Source organism: Acanthaster planci, linkage group LG01, assembly GCF_054643075.1.
Source record: "Acanthaster planci isolate LZ-2023a linkage group LG01, COTS_SCS, whole genome shotgun sequence".
Taxonomy (NCBI): domain Eukaryota; kingdom Metazoa; phylum Echinodermata; class Asteroidea; order Valvatida; family Acanthasteridae; genus Acanthaster; species Acanthaster planci.
Window position 1 is genome coordinate 24964709 of NC_141777.1, and position 22560 is coordinate 24987268.

Below are 22560 nucleotides of genomic sequence, written 5' to 3' on the forward strand. Positions count from 1 at the left end.
CGTCCTCGCACCAAGGCTCGAGCCAAATCCCCGCCGGCCGCGCCCAACGGAAGCTCAGCACTGTCACCGCCACCGACCTGCGGGTCATCAGCAAGTCGCTGCAGTCCTTCCACGCGTGTAAAGTTTACCGAGGGCGCAACTCCATCCCAGCCGGCGGCACGGACTCCAAGGCTTTCGAGGACTTGGCTCGAGCCCAGCACCGCCTGGTGCAGCGGCAGAGAGTACGAGCCAAGCAGCACGGCAACTCCTACGACTTTGGGGAGAAGGTGGATGCACAGATTAGAAAGAGAAACTCAGCGCGATGGAGCATGTAGATTGCTTACGCTAACACCGGACCTATACCTTACCAGTACACTGCAAAAACTGTAGTGTTAAAAACAACACTTGTTGGTGTTATCAGATAACCACACAATAAGGAGTTACTTTAACACCGCTGGTGTTACTTTATACACCTACACGTGCTAAAGTGTATTGAAGTGTGTTAAAACTAAAACCAACATTGTTGAAATAAAACTGAACATTTTAACACCACTGAAAAGTGTTGGTATAGTCCTCTGATAACACCGGAGTGTTAAATGTAACACCCTAGTATTTGCAGTGTACTTTTACCTTTTTTTAAAAGAAGGGCAAATGATCAATGGGCAATTCAGGGAAACTGGACAGATGCTTACTCAATACACGGATTTACAAAGATGAACAAAGATACTGGCTGTAGTGGAATTTCTAATGTTCATCAGGATGGATCGGTGTGCCAACAGAGTTTTTGAAAGTTTGAAATTCTACTACATCCAGTCTCTTTGTTCATCTTTTTAAGGAGACAGTGTCACAACTGACATCTAACTTGGAGATTGCACTTGGGAACAAACCGTTTCCTGGAGGCTTCCTATTTGGTTTGGTGATACAAAGCTATTCCCTCCAGATTTGGGGGGGGGTAGTGGAAGAGAAATGCCGGTTCGTAAGTGTGACGTCACTTCAATTTTAACCACGCTCACGCACATGCACTGCACGTAGAGTTACATGCACTGATCGCCGTTTACATGGAACCGTGGAACTGGAAATTAACGCGCAACTTCAGCGATCGTCCAATGGGAGCCTGCAAATCGTGGCGCGTCTGCCTTTGTGACGAAGACACTTACGAACCAGATAGGCTGTGCTTAATTCAGCTACCATAATATATGTCAGGAGATGATAAATGATAGATTTATTGCAGTAATTTCCAGCAATCAAATTTACCAAAGATTTGTTACAATTGCACAGGTTTAATGTGGACAAAAGGCCCGAAGACAATACATGTAACAACAAAAATGGCAGTGTCGATGTAGTTTGTAAATATCACATTGACACGAAAGACATTTTCTTATGAAAAAGTTTCACTTTTCAATTATTTAGTTGCATCTACTTTATATTGTACAAAATAAAATTTAAAGAGATTCATTTTTTCTTTTGAAAAATATTTTCAATGTGAAAAAAGCACCGTAATGCACTTACATAAATGAAATATATTTGTATATTTTAGTATCATACACATTAAAATGCACCTTTAATGCAAGCATCTTTGTTGCATCTAAACTTTTGTGCCCCATTTTACAAGACACATAGGCCCTATGGCGTTGGTTTCCGTTACAACGGCTAAAATTATTCCTGCTGAAGGAGAACTTAAAAAGAGATAGCACGTGCCGTCATGGTAACGGCATACCTGTATGTGTCAAAGGGTGGATGAGGAGATGTATGCTCTGGGGCTGAGTGTTGGGGTTACCAACAAGCATTTCGTCTGGCCATTGTTAATAAGTCCCAGTTTAAAGCAAGTTTGACATTTTCTTTCCTTAAGTTTTCTTTCCAAAATTATTGTCACGCAGTTCCAGTTGCAGTATGTGATCTCATGCACTGGCATGCACCCCATCCTCCTCCCCATTGAACAATCCTGGACTCACAACAGATAATAAGCCAAGCCCGACCCCAGCGGTTCCCACAGTCTCAAAATAATCGTCAAGAAAAATCAACAAGACAACCTTCCCTCAAATCTCCCTCTTCCAAATCCTCTTGCGTATAAAGGAACATCTTAATTCCCCGCTTGACGATCCTCCATCAGACCTCGTAGACCTTTCATGCAGTTGCCGTTAATTCCCTTAGTCTGCTCCGGGGCTGGATTTGCAGGATCAAGGATGTGGCGTCCATTGTTGACTTATCTTTTCCTCTCTTTTGTGGATGCCAAGATTGTGGGAAACTTCACGCACGGTGCCGTAATCTCTGCACCTGCCCAAATTTTGCAAATGACCTGCCGTAGATTGTTATGAATGATATCGATGCATCTTTTCCCCCTCTGTTGCTGAGTCTCCAAAATTGGCCTAATCATTTAGGAGCGGTCGGCAAAAAAATGAAATTAAAACTGCAATAAAACACATATAAATTTCGTTTCCCATTTTACCATTTGGAGGATCGGTGGTATTCCTGTCTGAGCTGAGGAATACTCAAAACGACTTGAAAGTGAGTTCAATGTTTTACCCGGTGAGTGTTCATTTCTCTAAACAGGCCACCACCGTAAAGTCAACTACCGAGTTCCCACTTTGTACAGTGTGTACTGCCTGGATATGATGTCGAACGTTTCTACTGAATTTTCTGCTAGAATGTTTTGTTTTTACTTCCCTGTGACAACTTCAAGGTGTTTGTAGTCTTGTTACAATTTACTGAGGGTTACTCATGCCAACTCCGCGATTATAAGACTCTGTAACAATCACATTGCTTAGCCTTCAAAACTCTCCCGATTTTACGATGGATTTCCCCGTGGTAACGCCTTTTATTTATTTGTACATGTAGTGTATATTGGGAGGTCAAAGTGCACACTCGATGAATGAAATTAATAACTAATAAGTAGTAGGCGGCCACTTGAAATGATGGAGTGGTTTCTCGTGCTGCAGCCAAAAATACTCTCCGTATGTCGGGTCTGTTTTTTCAAGTGCTCCAATTAAGCCCACTACTGTTAGAGTGCATATCGTGTGACCTAAGTCGCACGGCAAAGTGGTGATTCATCATCACCAACTTTGAAGTTTTTCTGGTCACCTTAAAAAATTACGAATATTTTTGTAGCATTTTTTTGCTCGTTACATTCCCAACCCGTACCGCATGCTTAGGGCGGCAACAAGCAAAGATTTTGATTAATGACCTCGCATTGCGTGCATTCCAATTCGATATGTGTTACTTTCTGAGAGCACTTAAGAAGTGAAGAGTTTACCCTAATTTCTAAATTATTGTTGATATTTAACGACGAAAATCACAGATGCGTATAGTTCATTGTCATCGTAATAACAAGCGCCATTGTGTCCCTTCTGTAACATTAGGAAAAGTGGCTTTCACAATGAAGGAATAATCCAAGCTGTGTTCGTTACTGATACTGCTCGTGTAAAAGGCTTTTCTGAGTCCCTGTCAAATTCAGTCCAGCTAAAATGGCTGACAATAGCTGGATGTTGCCGCCGAAGCTTCGATACAAGCAGCGCAAATTCGGTTGCAAAGAAGCGGAGATGCTGATGATGTGCAACAACCGTTCCCAGGAAGCCGAGTTGCAGAGGCGCCACCAGCGACTGAACGTGGCCCTCCAGAACTTCTTGCGCAAGTACCGCCGCGAGGTCTGGGAGGTGCGACACTTCCTTCGCAACATCGGCCGCATCGAGCGGCAGAACCGGGTCCTCCTTCCCACCGAGAAATACGAGGAGGAGATCTTCAACGCCAAGCTGAGGGCCCACAACCTGAGGAAGAAGAAGCGGCAGGAGCGCCAGCAGGCAGAGGAGCGCGCCTACCCACACGAGGCCTCCACCGACGAGGAGGCTGCCCACTCCCGCCTCGCCGACATGATGGACCGGTCTCTCAGCCTAACAGCGTCAACCCTCAACCCCCGGAAGAAGTCAGCGGTCCCATCCGAAGATACCGAGGAGGAATCAGAGCCATCTTCACCTGAGCCCATTAGAGGACCTCACCGGAAAGGGTCAACTTCTACCGGTAAAAAGAAACTACGCAAAGGGTCCGATTCCGGGAGTAAGATGGTAAACACAGTATCTCCAGGAGTGATGCGCACACCGACCGGACTGGACCCCATTGTGGAAGACGAACGACCACGCCCTCGAAAAAGCCAGACCATTAAGGAACATCTCACTCTGACGTTATCTGAAACTTCTCAAGGAGACAGGGATCTGGTCTCGATTGTGCCATTGACAGGCCTGAAGGAGACTGCCACATGTACCTTGATCCGAGAAACCCACAAGGTGGTACGCTTACCTAAAATTGACACGGGTGAAATGTCTACCATTGGAATTTCCTAAACCACTACCTCCATTGCCCATAACAGAAATGCACCGTTAAGTGGCCTAAATATTTTATACCAGTTTTTTTAACATTGTCCCAGTTGACACCGCACTTATTTCTGCGCTTATCTATCGTCAATCACTGTACTGTTGACGTATACGAGGTGTCTGCACAACTTCAGCCCTAAACGTCATGCAATAGAAAATAACGCAGTCCTTGTAAAAATATCTTCGTGTTCCAGTAGATCCTGTTTTCATTTTATTTTAAGGGCATTTTGTGTTTTAGAGTTCATGAACATTTGCATATTTTACGAGCAGAAGTTTCACAGTTGTGTCATTCCAGGAAGGAAAATTACAGTTATTTTAACCAAAATCACAAGAATTATACATTATTACATATGGTCTTATATTTTCTTGTGTTTGGTGCTTAGTTGCTTCGGTTCATGACAATTTGCCAAAGTTTTCTGACAAATGTTTTCAAAGAAAGAATATTTTGCTCAGAGTGTTAACAGAATCCCCATGATAAACAACGTCTACCTTCCTAAAATGACATCAGCACAACTGCACCCTATTTTGTCAAAAGTATTTTTCGAAAGTGCACTTTTTAAACTATCAAATTATCCATGATTTCTTGGAAAACTGAGAGCACTGTTGTTCTGATGTCATCTACGGAAGTCATATTCCAGGGCATGGGCTTTTCTGTTTAATTGACTATTGTTTAATTAAGAATATAGAATTTACTCACTGAAAAACTTATATGAGAAAGGTCTGACTGATTTCTTATTGTTAGATACCCAAACAGCAAATATGTACCTAAAGAAGAAAAAAATATTTTAGCAAAATCTAAAAATAATCATGCTGGAGATTTTTCAACTTCAACTTCAATTTCAACATTGAAGCCTTCTTCCTGAGATGACATCACTGTTTTTCTTATAAATATGGAAATACTCATTTCCCCAAAACACCAAAGAGGCTGTGAAATGCGAAGTTAAATGACATACAAGGTGCACATTGAAGGTTTGTATTAAAAAATTCCATTGCAGCTGCCCTTGAAGTCTATACATTTCGATGCGACTATAGAGCAATGTGGCTGTCCTTGCTAATGAAGGAAAACATCACAGATGACTAACAGCAATAACCCATTCAGTAACACTGTAAGCAATAACCCATTCAGTAACACTATACGCAATCACCCATTCAGTAACACTATACGCAATCACCCATTCAGTAACACTATATAATTTGTTTTTATTTTGTTTAAAGGGATAGTATCAACTGCAGTCCTGAACGACATTAAAATGCATTTTGCAATGAGTGATTTAATTTATTTTACATTCCCCAGCTGAAAAAAATGTCTTTTATTTTTTTTTCTAAAATTATATTTCCGTCTTCTACCCCCGCGGCTTTAAATTTAGATACGCCACCGTCAAACTGTATTACGATATCTAACTATAATGAGGTAACCCACTTTTCCTTGTCGGCCCTTAAAGGGTAGCTGCAGTATGTTTTGATGCGAACCTTCAAACTTCACTTTTGTGTCTCATTTAATCTTATGTGTAACGTTTGTTTCAGTATGCCAAAGGGTATTTTATGGCCTTCTCGGTTTTTATGTTAATGTATTTCCATATTCATGAGAAAACTGTGACGTCAACCCAGGAAGAGAGCCAAGGCTGTAAATTCTGCACTGAACTATAATTATCTTCCCTGGATACACCGTCTGTTGTCCAGGAAAGAATTGGTAATTTTGAAAATTTAAAAGTGCAGTTTTCAATGCATGTGGCAAAATAGGATTGTAAAATAGTTTTCATACATTGAAAAAGAGTACAAAGTCGCAGAAAAATTGTGTCGAAAAAATTCATCTCACCTTCATTATAAAAGCAACACCAAAGGCCCACAGCCGTCAAACATACACTACTGCAAAGGACAAGCTTCTTAGTAGTATTTTTACCCAGAAATTGACTGAGCACTAGCTATAATCAATACGAGCTCAAATGCGGCGACTTTTTGGCTGGAATACTGAAGAACAATGGCCACTGCATATTAATATCATTTGTAGCTTTTGTGCCTTTTAAGCTGAAAAAAACGAAAAAATACATCAATAGGTACACTGTTATCGCGTTTGTGAAAATGCCAGAAAGGTTCCATTTAATTGATAATTTCTTGTCATTCTAAAAACCCCGACTGTTGTTTTGTTTTGCTTTTCAATGCTTCAAACCCTGCAATCCCCACAGTGAAAACTCCTTAGAATTGTCATTGCATGTTATGCGCAGTGAAGAAACTGTATAAGCATGGCATATGGATGTATTTCTCAAAAATTATTAGGCCTACATAGGGCCTCCATTTACTGTAAGTTATTGCGTCGCCTGTTCATGTTTAAATAATCGTTTTAGAAGTATATTTTCCCGACTAGCGTTTTCACACCCAACTGAAGCAGTTGTATTTATCCTTGTTAAGCAAGCACGTAGCAAATGTCAAAACACAAACGACCAAAGGCTAGCATGATATTTCTTCCATCGCTTTTGGTAATTACTGTTGTCTGCAAGTGAGCGCATACACACGATGCACTGTGCGGTCCTTCATTGCTTGCCGGACAGACAACCTCGCGACACCGCATCACGTACAGTAAACGCCTATATGTCATACCATTATCATTCCTGGCTTTGTGTCGAGACACAGACCCGCTGCCTGTCGCTGTCATTACGAATGTAAATTAAAACACGAGGAAATTGATATGAACGCGCGCTGAATCAGCGAGGAAAACGTAGGGAGGGAAATTATAGTTGCCGTCAGTACGGAGGACGGGAAGAGTTCATCCTCGTCGGACAACATAATGCTGTCCCGTCTCCCTTGAGATACGCCAAGCGTCCCAGGTCTGCATCTTGTGCGAGTTTATGATGTGAGTGCGTCTTGTATCTGTATCATCTCCGTATTGTGGTTCAGCCCGGCGTTACAATGGCGGAAGGAGTTCGGGAGGAGGTGAGATATTCTCGGTCGACGGTACGGGCGACGTGCTGTCATCGCCCGCTGCTCATCGTTGGACTTGCCTGGGGAGTGCTGACGGCTATCGGTAAGGATCGGACGATGATATCATGCCAGACAAATCCCGGTGACTCGAAGAGAGGTGACAGCGAAGAGATTGATGGGGTTGATTTAGCTCGAGAATTGTCATGCTTTGCTTGTTGCTGCATTGCCCATAGAGATTACTCGTCGAAAAACTTGTAACTGAAGCTGCAGAGGTTAAATTTATTTAATTTTTTTTATTCAAGGTTGATATCTTTAAAATATTATCATCTTTAAAAAAAATTCAAGGGCGGATTAGGCGCTTGGGAACATTTCTGTCCCGCACTGTTTTCAAATTTTAATATCACTCCTGGTTTTTTAAAAGCTGGTTTGTAAAACTGTACTGATATGCTCCGATGGTTTCGTGTAATTTGGCAAGTAGTCCGTGCCTGCTATAAATACGCCTATTATGGGAGACCTTTTGTTCGTTGAATAATGTTCACATGCAGACTGGTATTTTAGTGCCGCCACGGCGCGCATCGTTAATTGCCAGCTCAGCACAGTGAATCATATCTGTTGCCAAACGACGGAGAGCGTGCTAATGGCCGGTGTTTTCAACGACACTGGCGCATTACTGGCGTGCATGCTCAAGCCAAGCGGCTTTTTTCATCGCGCATCAGAAATGCAAGCGTGACGTATACAGGCTGCTGTACTTCAGTAATTTTTCGGATGTTTTATTATAATCTGGTTTATAGGAGTGGTCCCATTTACATGTACAGGAATAAATTCGCATGAAGAAAGTTAAAGTTCTAGACACAATACGCAAACAGGACATGACAAAGGGTTTTGCTCGTTAAAAGGGTCACATAATCATGCTTTAGGAGGAGGCCTACATTTTGTTAAAAATAAAAGGTTTGTGGTAGCACATGCAAAGATATCTCCCTTGTGAGTGTGTGTGGTTCTGAAAAAAACCGGAGGGTATACTCAACGTTTCGAACAGTACGCTCTGTCCGAGACGGTTAAAACTCAAAGAAAGTGTTATTTTTCATATTTAGGCTTACTTGCTGTTGGAATTCACACGCTTGTTACGTCAACGCTGTTCTGGATTGGCATCTACCTTGTGTAAGTACATTGGAAAAGGATCCTTTGACAATATATTTGAATGTTTGAGGATAACATCATGTCCCAGGGTTCTAGCATCATTACAAGTGTATACAGGTTTCAGGTCCCAGGCGAGGGACGGAACATGACTGACCAACTTGGAATGTTTTCATCCGTAAAAATCCTCTTCTATTTGATCTTATTTTCCGTATGTCCACAGGATCGTGGGAGGGATTGTTGCGTTGCTTGAGATCGGCCTGATCTTTGCTCAATGCGGATGTTGCAGGTACTACAGAATGACTTTCAAAATGACTGCAAGGCGGCTAACGTTGTGGCTGATGCATGGTGGTTTCTAGTGAAAACTACAGCAAATCCAAATACTTCGATTTTATTGAAATGTGCCTGTCATAAGATAATGAATTATTGTGGCAGAATGTCTTTTCAGGAATGGAGGTTCTAATTCAATTTCACTTTTCCAGATTTGGCCTGATTTGATAGGTTAACAATAGCCAAACAACAAGAAATTTTAATGGGGAGTTTAATAGGATTGTATAATGAGACAAGTTTGAGGTTTTTGTCTGAGCAGAGGTGGGATGAGGTTGTAGTTGTACGCGGGGGATAGAGGCTCCGAATGGGGGTCCGTCCCCCCCCCCGCTTTTCCCGTTTAGCTAGGCCTATACGTCGTTGGATATCCAAATTGTATGGCTGTGTCTGAATTACTTGGTTGTGGCTTGAAATTGCGTACGAATCTATGGGTGTGGCTATAGCCACTTCCCACAGAGTGGTGTGTATAATTTTAAGCCGTAGCCATACAAGTAATTCAAACATCTGTCTTTGCCCCCATTTCATCTTTTTGCACGAGTGAGCTTGAAAATCAACAAGCAATTCATTAGATGGTCCTGTCTCCGTCGTTCACAGAGATAACGGATGCTGTCAGAAATTCGGTCGGCCCATCCGTTGGTTTGACACCTGGAAGCGTGGCTGTCTGTACGTGCTTTTTGGCATCGTGTGCTTCGTCGGTGTGTTTCGGATCACCTTAGGAATCATCTGCGGTGAGATCCAAATTTCTGTGACTTTTTAAAAAAATTAATTCAGTCTGTTTTTGATAGGGTGTAACAAGAATATGCTGAGATATATAGACGTCTTAATGTTTTGAGCTTTAGAAGTAGGAGACTTTTGGGAATGTGGGAATATTTCTTAGAATCTCAAGAAAGTTGTAGAATCACGAGAAAGATATCTCTTTGTAAGAACGGCACAAGAGTGTAAAATTCGACACAAAGCTGTACAAATATATGGATAGCAGGGTTAAGGTTGGCCCCAAATGGGTTCCAAAATTATTCAGGAGTAAATAACTCACTTTTTTGTTCAGACCATCTCACAGCCGGCAGAGGGCAGGCTCCGTCCCCGTCCAAAACCTCGGCTGTCACATGCCCAATCTTGCTCCAACTTAAATGTCACTAAAACGTTCATTACAAGTACATTTTGTGAAGTTTCAATTCAATTCAAGATAGGATTGTGTATTTAACACCATCACGCGAGTTGGACTCGGTGTACTGTGCACATGCCAACAAAAAAACGTTTACATTTTGGGTGGACCTGTCTCGGAAAATGAGCATTTGGCGAAAACGGTACATGTTTATCCATTACAATGTACACGGAAACTCTCGATGAGAAAAAAGTATACCTGGTGAAGATGCCGAAGGGAATGGATATTGCCAGGACCCCCCCCCAGGAATCACTGATCAGCCATGAAAAGATGAATCATTTAACATTGAGAGGGGGTAAATTTTGATTTTTAAAGCAATTTGGTGATTTTAATCTCCTTCCTTCTTTTTTTTTTTCATTTCCTTCGTATTTCCCCCTTTCCCGTGTATTCCTGGGGCAGCACCAGCCTGCCCCTGCCACACCCGTACCTATGCCGGAGGGGCTTTCGCCCCGGCACTTGTGAGGGAATAAGTGGCATTGAAACATGAAAACTGACTCCGACGTATAAGAAGGGATTTGTGTTGTCAAAAACTCTCCCTGTTTTTTTCTGATTTCCCCTTATTAGGCGTAATGCTCGTTATGGGGGGAATCGTCTACATCCTGAAGACATGCAAAGACCGTCCGCTGTCCAAGACAAAGCGAGGAGACAGTGACCGGAAGCAGCTAGCCGAAGAATTCATGGAAGAGCAACGGGCGTGAATGCGACGAGCCCAGGTCCTTACGCTCGTCCATTGATGTCATTACAAAGGCAAAAAGATCGGTTCTACTCTGCCTTTCTCGTGTAAAATACCCTGATGATGTCCTTTGATTCGTACAATTTTGAAATCAAGTTTTCTGCCATGCAAGCTCAGCCTTCAATTATGAAGGCAAGACTGAGTGCAAATCTTATTGCCTTATTTTGCCTGTATACCTGGTGTTCTGAATGAAGTTGACTGAGGGTGCTCAGAATGTTGCAAAATGCCCCCGAGGCATATTAACCTTTGAAAGTCAAATTTCCAGATAAGTTCTAGGCGTTTGAATATTATTATTGTGAAAAAACGCACACGGACCGGCCTTTAAATGGTGTCGTTCTGGATATTTTGTTATATCATTTAATAGCTGAACATGCTGTAAAAAGTCTAGGAAATCACTTGTTGGGAGGTAGAGGCCTTCTTCAATGTATATTCTTACCTTTATAAGTTGATCATATTGGCCTAGAATCATACACACTTCCTGCAAACGCATGCGTCCGAGTCGCGAGCATTACCAACAGGTTATGAATCGTACAAAACGACGGTAAGAATTCTTGCAGTTTTAGATTTGTGTCGCAAAAACAACTTTTACATATTTGGATGATGTTTTTGGACTCTTGTTGGCTATTGTAGGTCTTGCGGAAACCCTATCGTCTCGATTTGTAATTTAGAGCTGGCATCAAAAGTAGTTACGGTGCGAGAAAAGTGTTGTAAAAGCTTTCGTAAGTTATGGTGATTTTCACAACTCGTTTACAAGTATATCGTCATTGCTTCAGCATTTGTATGTACATATATAAATTGACAATTATGAATGGATATCGCTGGTTGTGATTTTTTTTTTACCAAAAGTGAAAGATCTGTCAAGCACACATTATAAAATCGATCGCTTCTAGCTACTGCCCTGGACCAAAAACAAGTAACGCACAATGTATAGCGCCCTCCTCCGGTAGACAGTATAAATTATAATCATGTCCTCAAGGCTGTAACTATTTTGTACATGTCAAACGATATGTTGAGGTTAACGTCGAATACCCCACGTGTTCCTTGTGTGCACGTTGCTATTGCAACCAACTAAGACACAGGATCTACTAAGTTCCCATGTGTACAAGATGTTAGCAGCGTCCTGTTCAAGAATGTTCCCTTTCCGACTAGGCCTATAAACAAAGTGGGCTCGCACGTACACAGATGGCTCTATGATCTATCATTAATCCAAAACACTCAGTAGACTGACTGAGATTGTCAAACGTTGTATACTATACATATAATTCTTAATCAAATGACTTGTTTTTATACCCGTAATGTCATAGTCTCTGTTGCGGGTCTCCAGTGGAGTGTTTTAGCTCATCTTGGTCAAATTATCACGATCTTTTGTAACTCAAGTCGAAGAATAAAAGTTTAACCTATTGTTGGCTTTCTTGCATGAATGGCAGTACATTAAAAGATTCGTTTTGTTTGCATTGGCCTAATTGTGTCGGGGTGATTAATGGCGATTTTCCATTTTCCGACTTCGTATCAGCAATGTTTCACTGTAAAAACAAGTGTTTAAATGTTTCAACTCTAAAAGAGTCGTGGAGGTGGAATCAGCCCCAACATTTTCCTGAATCACCAGTTTAGCCCTTGGGAGTTTTTAGAGAAGTGGAACTCTGCGGTCATTTTGACACCAATTTGGCGAAAATCAAACATACTGTTCTTGGGCAGCGCGCGAATTTTTCCGAGACGAGTCAGATATTGTTTCCACTGCGGTGCTCCGAATGCACGGCGGACTGGCATGCATGAAGCCTTGAGTTTCAAATGACCGGAACAACAAAACTATACGTGTCTGATTGAGTTCAAACTTCACATTTGTAATGATCATAGAATGTCTTTCAGGTTTAACGCCTTTTAAGCGCCTTCCTGAGAACACTTTGTGAACGTGTTGTGCTGTTGATAATTCAAAACAAAGGTGTTCATTTTTCTTAACAAAACTTGCGTGTTGATGAGTTAATAAATTTCCACACGACACATTTGGTGTTGATAATGTTATTAAAGGCAAATTTATAATGGGCGTCAGTTTTTACAGTGTGGAACTAGATTGAAAATGCTGTACTTCAAGTTTAGTTCCACAAAGCAGGAAGTGGTCACATGGTGATGCACTAAGCCAGAGTTCAACCCCAGGGACTGAATTCGGGAAACCAAACCATGGAGCTCAAGGGACGTGGCTGCGAGATTCGGGACAGGTTCAGTTCAAGCACGGTCGGCCTAGGCCAGATTCATTCAAAGTTTTGCATGCTTTGGGGCAGGGGAGAATTACCACGATCATTTCCATAGCAGATTCATGTCTGACTCTGGACTTATGCAGTGGCATACAGGTTCACTTGCTGAACGATACGACTGCAAGCCTTGACTGAGTGTGAATCGAACCATGATTTTGTCAGTTACGCACGCATCTCAACATAATCCACCATGTAGGTTTTAACGACTGAGAAAATCATGTCGCAACTCCTTCTATAAACAGCTCTGACTGGCCACCGTGACCGTGGCTACTAACAGCCAGAGAGGGTTGGTTTCATAGGACTTATGCTATGCACAGATGTGTCGTTTCGATATATGAATCCAGTGTCGTTTCACCGTTCATTCTGATAGCCCCCTTTGATGACGGAGAGCTTTTTTTGTGACATATTGAATCTTTTTTTTTTTAAATACAAAGTGACTTACCGAACAATGGCTCAGTGCAAAAGAGTACGCTTACCGCCATTGGCGGGGGCCACTCACTGGCGAATCCGTCAGCCAAGGCTGGCTCCCGATGGGTCCTTTCAAAAGGAGAGAAATAGGCCTATAGCTGATTCGAAAAACAATGAGAGAAAGGCTTTTTTATTTTGGTCTTCTTTCTTTCCCTTCATTCCATAAAAAAGTCCCAAAATGTTGCCCCAATCGTCAGAGTGGCAATAAAAAAGTTACCTAGCAAATCTTCAAGATGTTTGCCCGCCCAAAATATTGCATCCCCGAAAAAACAACAAAACTGGTTCTTTATCTCTTTTGGGCCAATGCAAAATTAAAAGTGATACTGTTGCTATGGTCACCAGATTCATCCATAGGCTACCCTGGGTTATATTCATCACAAAACACCAAATTCATCCATAGGCTACCCTGGGTTATATTCATCACAAAACACCAAATTCATCCATAGGCTACCCTGGGTTATATTCATCACAAAACACCAAATTAACCTACCACGGTTAGATCCTCCTCATTCAAATTGGCTACGCTTTAATACTATATTATGAGAGCTGAGTGCATGGGTCTAGTCTAGACACTATGCATATGTTTTGTCAAATATTCTTTTCTCACCACAAGCGCAGGTGAAGACTGTCCGGGCATTCCTCTCTTTACGGCTTATAACTCTCCACTGAAATGACAATTTTTTTTCGAAAAAACCTTGGCATTATTCTGTAAAACTCACTTCGGCAGCGGAAAAACTTATGACACAAAAACAGTGTAGTCGTGGAGATTACAGCTGGAAAAAAGTTGCCACAGAGCAGTCCCAAAACAGACGTAAAAGTTGGATTTGTTGGACATATAAAGTATGTCCACGAGCAGACTCTGAACCATTTTTTTTTGGAGGGGGGGGGGAATTTTCGGAGGGGCAAAATTGGTAATTTCTATGTAACCTTCTGAGGGGTGAGGCTAAATTTGTGGGCTTCCCACGCATTTGACGCCCCCGCCCAAATCGGTTTTCTGTCATTATTTTTCAGAAAACTAAGAAACTTTGTCCCTTCGGCAGGGGGAGGGGAATGGCCCACGTTGGTGCCCCAAGATCCACTCGTATGTAAATCATAGGCCTACCTTTTTTTTTCCACGAATAACCCAAAATACCTTCATGCAAAACGTAGAGTCTGCAGAGAGTCCCTGTGTCTGCCCCTCATCACAAACACATCACAGACACCTGCTTTCATGATTCCATGAAACCTGTTTAAAGCATACCAACAGAAAAAAAATCGGCAAAAACGAAAGAAATCACAACCGCTTGTATTGTGTACAGCTCCTGGACCCGGCATCGCATGCCAAGCACGGGCGAGACGCCGCGACAGGTCGACCCGCGACCTGAGTTGGTAAATTGACACCACCACATTCTGGTTGCAGGCCCGAGACGGTGTTCTGCCACACATGCCCCAAAAGTTGTATTCGTGAGGAAAACTTCACAGCTGCGTAGGTACCCTTATACTATCATAGGGAAAATGGCGTCCCGAGGTGGTGTGATGTTGGTCGGGCTGTGTTTGTTCTATCTGAGTGGCTGCGGAGGGCAAGGGAGTTATAATGAGTCGAAAGCCGACTTACAAGGTGAGATTTTTGAAATGTTACTTTGATTATATAAAAGAACTAAAAAGTCAAGTCGTGTAGATCCTTTTTGTGAGCTTGATAGTGTTTGCCTAATTTTTCTAGGAGAAAAGGTCTCGACCTCTTACGATTTACTAGGAACCTACACTGTGTAGCGCATTTGATTCAAGGGGATATTTTCCAAAGACTTTAGTTTACACGTAATAGGCAGAAATCGGCCAGTGCTCCTCAAGTGTCTTTACGCTTAAAGGACACATGGTGGATTGCAACTGACAGTAGTATTCAGGTCATTTCCCTCAGTTTTTGATGAGGAATACGAGGATGCATGTGCAGGGCGGATCCCGGATTTTTGGCTGGGGGTGGAAACTTTTTGCTGGGGGGGTGGGGGCAAAATGTAGTTGTCACCGAAGCCATTGCATCACTTTGTTTTGTCCTTAACCGAGAATGCAAAATGAGACCCCTCGATGTTTTCTGCTTATATGATTTTTCGTGGTCTGCTAAAATGGCAATGAGCATTGGGCCCCCTGGGTCCGCACCATGGGGCGCCTGGTACATTTCGTCACAGAGTTTCTGATATGCTATTCAGTAACTTGAGCGTTTGTAATCATGTGATTGTGATTTTTAAATCAGATCCACGTCACATATTAAACACTTCGTTGATAGTAAGTTTATCAGTCAGTATTCTTGTAAATTTAAAATACTACAAATTAGTTGTAGGCCTACTGAGGCAGTTCAACGCAGGCACTTTCTGTAAGCGATGGACGGCGCAAACATTGAACGAAGGACTAGTTTTCCGCCAACGTGGCCAGCCCCCTTAGTGTCCACCCCCCCAGTTATTCCACACAGTGCTCAGTTACCGTCCTGTTCAGCATTCATGTATCATTTTCAGACATCCTGTACCCACACCCACACACTGCCAAGTCACGTATGTTTGCAGAATAGATTCATTCCCTTGAACTTCTGTTACCGACAGCAAACAACTTGATCTTACTGCTAACGAGCGCCGCACCCAGGCGTGGATCCGGGGTGTTGGGGTCAAACCCCCCCTGCTCCGAGACAAAGAAAATTTAAAAAAACGGGGGACATAATAAAAAATAACGAAAAGAAAATTGAGAACCAGGATAGCATCCTGCAGATTCCTCTTATGTATACATGTTTACCAATACCAATGTAAACGATGCACCGGTACGTCATGAAATATTTCGTCATTGTTTCCGATTGTCCGCATATGGAAACGTAAAAAAAAAATCGAGTTACTATCTTGCCGCGGCAAGTTACTATCTCAAAAACTATCAAATTTTTTTTTGCAAGTGGCCCTTATAATATATTCGTTTCCGTATCCACCAAAAAAGAGACATGAATTACAAAAATCACAGGCCCGGCGAACCCCCCCCCCAAAAAATGCTGGATCAGCCCCTGCCGCCGTTGACCTCCATAGATGACGAGCGTGTGACCTTCAAATTAGGGTCTCGTGAGTGCGGCCGCGATGTGTGATTAGACTTCCTACAAGACATGATAGGTAGACTGTTGGTCGAATGCATGTCGTGGTTGCTTGCAAACACTAAAATGATGACTGCAGCCAATTTTTTGAAAGTTTGAAGTTCATGTACGCATGTCATCAGTTTGAATCGCTGTCTGCGTACTTTAAACTAATCCAAGCGATAATTTCTTTTTGGGGGGAAGGGTGGCATGAGGGTGTGGGGAATTTGAAGACCTAACATCTAATTGTAAGGAGGTTTTCGCGAAGTTTTTTATAAACAGTTGCACAATAGACCTTTTCACTAATAAATTCATAATTATGCACATATGCGCACGAACGGCCTTGGCGGCAAGAAGGCCATTTGTGCGCATGCGTGCATAATTATGAATTTATTAGTGAAGAGGTCTGTTATTCTGGTTAAATGTTGGTTTTCAAAGAGGTCATAACTCTCGGTCATGGGGGGGGCAGGACAAGGTTGTAAGACATAACACTAGCCTCTCGAGGAAGTCCCATAACTCTACCTGACCTTCTTAGTGGATTAGTATTTTGTTTGATTTTTATTTTGCCGATGAATAATAGCCCAGCAGCACAGCGGCCGGCACAAACTACTTGCTTACCTGTTGGGTCTCTACAATCCTCTGGTCATTCCGCGGACGCCTGTGAACGTCACCTATAGCATGGTTCTCACCGGTGTGGACGGTGTGGTATGACTAACAAATTAACCGTCTGCATGTTAGCCTTGATTCAGAAGTCGATTTCTTTTTACAATGATACTCCCCCCCCAAAAAAAGAAAGAAAAGAACAAAAAATGAGTGGAAAGTTTTAAGTTCATATGCATGTCATAATTTCGATCAGGCCCCTTAATTCTGTTGTTTTCTTTTTATTTGAACTGTTGAATGGGATGGTGCCAGACCAGTCTGTGATTTAAATGCGTTCAAAGTCTCCCTTATTTAAAGGTTTTGAAATGTGGCTCCAAACATTAAGCATATCTTTGATCACAAGATTTTTCAAATTATTCATGCACCACGGGAAGCTGGTGAGGTATTGATTTTTAATGAAGCGTTATTTTGTTGCCTTCGTTTCTCTTCTAAATTCACAAAATGGAGGCTTCACCGCATTTCCAATAATTCAGCCGACTGAATAAAGTCTACGCATGTACTTTAGCTCATCCCTATAGTGTCAATTATAAGTTCGATTCGAGCGAACTGCTTTGATTCCACCGTGACCGCAATCTGCTCAGATTAGAATTCCGAAAATACATCATCTTACTGAAAAGGAAGGAAGTACTTCGCATATTCTCATAAATTTGGTTGGTTGTTTTGGTTTGCTTTTTCAGGACGAGAAGGAAGGTATCCTACGGATTTCTACTATTCAACGCATCGTGAGTAACTATAAATATCCAGAGCAGAATGAACAAAACAAAGCTAAAGGCACACTTTTGCGTGCGTATAGCGGGATTCCCCCTTAAATCAGTGAGCAATACGGGCGAGTCACAATAGTGTGCCTCCAAGAGTTTGCAACGCGTTGACTAATCACAATTAGCGAAATTTGTCGAGCTAATGCGCGTTTGGGAAAGGGTCGACAGATTTCGTGCATTGTGATTGGTCAACAAGTTGCAAACTCTTGGAGGCGCACTACAGTGAAACACCCGTATTCATGATCACAACATACTTCCCAACCCACCACTGCCAATGTCTTCCTGGTAAATGTGTTCTCCTATAGGTAAATTATTGTGTTTTCTCTCCAGGGTTTATCAACTTTGCCTCCTGGAAGCCTCCTAACCCAGGGCGTTAACCCTGACCTGTATCTTTACATGCATGACCCCAATTGTTTCGGCCAAACAATTTCCCTTGTTTCAAAAGAAACCCCTTTCATGTAAATGAGCTCGGCAGAAATTATCACTTGAAGAGTGTAATGCATCCCGCAGTAATGACGGCGTGGTTCCAGGGCAGCCACGGTTGGGCCCCGTTTGGGCGCTGGGGGACGAGCGAAGCTCCTTTGGTATTAACTGCCCGTTGCTGGTTCACGAACGACTTGAAACGCAAGCATTGCAGTCGCATTGCTACCAACAATGAGGGTGTGCTTCTTCTCGAGACGGATACGATGAGTTAGCCACACTGCAAGAAGGTGCAGAATACCCTTTCTGATAGCTGGAACGATTCACATTATTGCATTATTATTTCGAATTTTTTTTTACTTTGATAGCTTCATGAAGGGGAGAAAACTCTAAAAATTCCTGTCTGTGGATTGATTTCATAAAAATAATATACAGAGCATATGGACAAAATTACCTGGAGGGGATAGAATAATAGCCCACGGTGGACAGTTTTACAGTCATGACAAATTTACCGTCTTCAACGGCCACAAATTGTGTCGCCACTTTTGTGTACTATACAGCGCAGACTCATCCTGCTTGTACTTCCAGCCTGAGTTGGGAGAGAGTCCAGCCCTCAAAATCTAAGCGAATTTTGCAATTAGTTAACCTACAGAATTTGTAGTCGATAATGGTTTGTCATTTTCCGATTTACAGCGCCAGTCAGAAACCTCTCCACCCGTGTGTTTTGGCCGGTATGTAAGTTGTAAGCATTATAACTATGTCAGCATTATATAATTATTTACAGAAATGGTTTGATCATCGTTTCCAGTGGGATCCATCCGAGTACCATGGAATCCAGTGGGTAAATCTACCAGCAAAGAAACTCTGGGGCCCGGACCTCAGACCTCATGCACAGTGTGTAAATTTAATGTTTGAAGCTGACTAAATTTGTTATGGCCTGTACTTTATGGTTTGGACGAAGAAAGGTTTTACATAAATTTGTTTTCGTTTTGCTCTCACTTTCCACATATGTCCCTTGATTGAACTTTTGAGTAGGGCGCCATGTATAATTAGGAAACATTTTGGCACAATTTCGAATTCAATTTTCGGTATGGACTTAACACTGAAGAAAATACATTACGGAAATATCTTTTCGGAAATTCCTGACATAATTTAAACACCCTTGATCTGCTTTATGTGAAGACAGTGCTCCTTTCTCACATGTTCAATGATGCTGCTCACAATTAATGACGGCTATATTACCATGACGTCACGTCACTTTAGACACAGGTCTGCCCAAAAATCATTAACTGAATCAAACGATACAACACTAAGATCAGAAAATCGACCACAGAATTAAGAATCTGGCATTTTTTTATACCCATCCAGCTGTATCCCTAATATATCTGCCAGAAAAGTTTTGTGAGCTAGGATAAGAAGAAACAAAGGTACATTTTTAAAGACAAACAAACCTTTAATGTGTTTTCCCCTATCTATGAAGAATTTTGGAGGAGGAGGAAGTGAACTTGCGTATCCATTCCGGCGGAACCATCTATCATTACCCTCCAATGCGACTGGCTGTCCCGTGTGAAATGCACTTTGCTTACTACCCGTTCGACAGCCACTCGTGCTCCTTGAAGGTGGAATCCTGGAGCTACGACGGCAATATGATCAACCTCACCTTACCTGATTATCCGGCGGCTGAACTGGCGACCCATGAACAGCCCAATAACCAATGGAAAGTACAATCCTTCACGGCGGACAGGCATGTGGTGAAGTACGTGTGCTGCGAAGAGACGTGGGTCAGCCTAACGTTCAACATCATGTTGCAGCGTCAAGTCCGGGAGTATACAGTTCGCGTACTGGCGCCTTCTGTTGTCACCTCTCTCCTCATCCTGCTGTGTTTCCTCATCCCTCCTCACTGTGGCGAGAGAATCCTCTTTGTCTCCATCTTGCTCCTTTGCATTCTCCTCCAGCTCTTCCACCTCAACCTCACCGTACCCATCCGTGGCCCGGACGCACCATATCTTGCCGACTTCCTCTGCTTCAGCGTTTTCTTGGCCTTCTTCTCAGTCGTCGAGAGTGTGTTGTCTTTGAATCTGTCTCGAGGTGTAAGTGAGAGTAGGAAGAGTGACTGTCGTGAGGATACAGAAGAGTTTGGTATACAAGCCAAGACCAGTACTGTAAGTGAATTAAGTGTAGACCTAATTTCAAGTCTAAACTACCGTACGATTTTTTCCCCTGTTTCGAAAATCTTCCTTTCGCTGTGTTGGGCATGCTACATTGAGGATTGTGATCTCATCTCACTAACACGCAAAACCCAGCTTAAAATCTTGGATAAGTGATATTTGTTTGATCTTTTTTTAATGTCGGGTACGTTTAGATCAGAACTACGTTTAGTGACCAACCTGCATATCACACACGCTAGCTTGAGAAGTTAGACTAGCGAGGCTAGTCTATTCAAGCCACTATGGATGGTGGTGATTGGAATCCTGGTTTAGTTCTACCAGTTCAACATCGGTAGAGCGTCTTTCGTTAATTGTACGGCTGGCGGATCAGCCGGCGCAGCATGCAGCAGGCGTGGATTGCAAGAAAGAAATGTGAGAAGTGATTGTCAGGTTTTGGTTGACGTTAGCCAGTTTATTGATCTCGCTCAAAAATAGCAAATCAAAAGCTCTTGGAATTACAGTTGACGATTGGGACTGTCATTAGATATTTCTTATGATGTAATTTTGTTTGCATAAAAGTTTGCATGGCCGTTAACTAAATTTACATGTAAAGGCGCACTATCCTCTTTCAAATTTTTCTCACTGCTAGTCGAGAAAATCCTGGCGACAAATTGTGGTGACTAAGACGTGTCATCCTTCTTTATTCATTGTAGGCCTACATGTAGTTTTTACACTTTCCTTTTTTATGCAGGGAATGACGCGAATCGCTCGCTTCATCGATGTAGGCTGCTTCATGGTCTTCTCCTTCATCTTTGCAGTCGCTGGGGGCGTCATCCTCAATCCATAGTAGGCTTTTCTTGGGCCACGTCATCACAGGCGGAGGTTTTGTCCACCATTGGTTGACAAAAACTCTGTACGTGTATGGGTTGCTGATACCACAGACCATGCTTGGTAACATTCTCCTTCTCTGGCGGTTCGGGCCATTACCAGCTTCCAAAGCCTAGCCAGTCACAAACATACCAAGTCTTGTTTAAGATTGGATAAGCACATTTTCTTATTGTAGAATACTTATTAATGTTCAGAGTGTATTATTATGCATGCGTGGCCTGATGGTCACATACACCAATGCATCGTCGATGATCTCAAGAAGTATTTAAAAAAGAACCTAGAAAACTCTATATTTTTTCGATTTTGTGTTTTTGCGGCACAGTATTACAGCAGAATGCTGTTTACTTTTTTTTTCGTAAATAAACATTTGACAAAAGCTCGGTCTCTAGGATTTTTGGTCTCACGAAGTGATAAAAACTTCCTCTGTACCAGGGCAAAATAGAGATTAAACACAGATCTGGTCGCATCAAGATGTTAAATGCAACAACATTATCTTCCTACGCGTATAATCTAGTGAAGTGACAAACACGTTTGTTTATGAATCACTATTTAAAAAAATTAAAACAAATCTACAAATGAGTGTGGATTAGCATTTTAAAACCTTACTTTGCATGACTAGGCAACAATTCCACAGTCCGTAAAACAGAAGTGGTCGAAAATTTGTAGGATGAAATAGGTTATATTTTACAACGCATTTTTCCCGGATGTCTGCTCTGCTCGAAAGGGAGGTTTTTGTCACTTTCTGAAATCATCGACGGTATGTGCGTGTACATGGCATAGATTGTTGTTGTTCGCGCCTGGAACACAGCCATTTTTAGCTTTTGCTATGAGCCCCGAGTTGGACCAAGCGAGGACGCAAGCTCCTTTGGTAGGAACCTTTGGTAGAAGACCATAAAAGCCTCCTTTCACAGTTCACTTAAGAGCATTTACTCGTATTTGTTTTCCTTTTATCCCTTTCAGTTTTCAGACACTTTTGTTCTTTGATTAAAAAGTTTCCACTCGTATGTTTCACGTTTCTCTGTGTAGCAAGGTTGTACGCAGGTTTATTAATAAATGGATGGATCCTCAGAAGTGCAGCAGCACCTTGGACTCAGAGAAGTGTTGCATTATTCGATGTGAAAAGTATCAATATCACAAACAACTAAAAATTACCTGTATTCAGTGCGTGCAAAATAACTACATTTCCAAAGAGGGTTTAAATGCAGCAAATTATATTTAGCAAAATCGTAACTGGCGTGCGTACATCGACTCTTTTCTAGATGGCTTGTAAAACTAACATTGGTGA

At 42.2% G+C, this 22560-nt stretch overlaps 2 protein-coding genes across 2 annotated transcripts; both read left to right on the forward strand.

Annotated features, from left to right (window-relative positions):
- Positions 1 to 6835: 6835 nt before the first annotated feature.
- On the forward strand, positions 6836 to 12071 carry LOC110988974 (uncharacterized). The gene is made up of 5 exons (XM_022253003.2): positions 6836 to 7359; positions 8348 to 8414; positions 8614 to 8679; positions 9312 to 9445; positions 10444 to 12071. The coding sequence occupies exons 1-5, from the start codon at positions 7245 to 7247 to the stop codon at positions 10575 to 10577; spliced, it is 516 nt and encodes a 171-aa protein (XP_022108695.1). The 5' UTR covers positions 6836 to 7244; the 3' UTR covers positions 10578 to 12071.
- A 2460-nt stretch (positions 12072 to 14531) lies between these two features.
- On the forward strand, positions 14532 to 22357 carry LOC110988970 (neuronal acetylcholine receptor subunit alpha-6-like). The gene is made up of 6 exons (XM_022252997.2): positions 14532 to 14926; positions 16983 to 17107; positions 17740 to 17784; positions 19025 to 19134; positions 19721 to 20402; positions 21139 to 22357. The coding sequence occupies exons 1-6, from the start codon at positions 14824 to 14826 to the stop codon at positions 21232 to 21234; spliced, it is 1161 nt and encodes a 386-aa protein (XP_022108689.2). The 5' UTR covers positions 14532 to 14823; the 3' UTR covers positions 21235 to 22357.
- Positions 22358 to 22560: the final 203 nt, after the last annotated feature.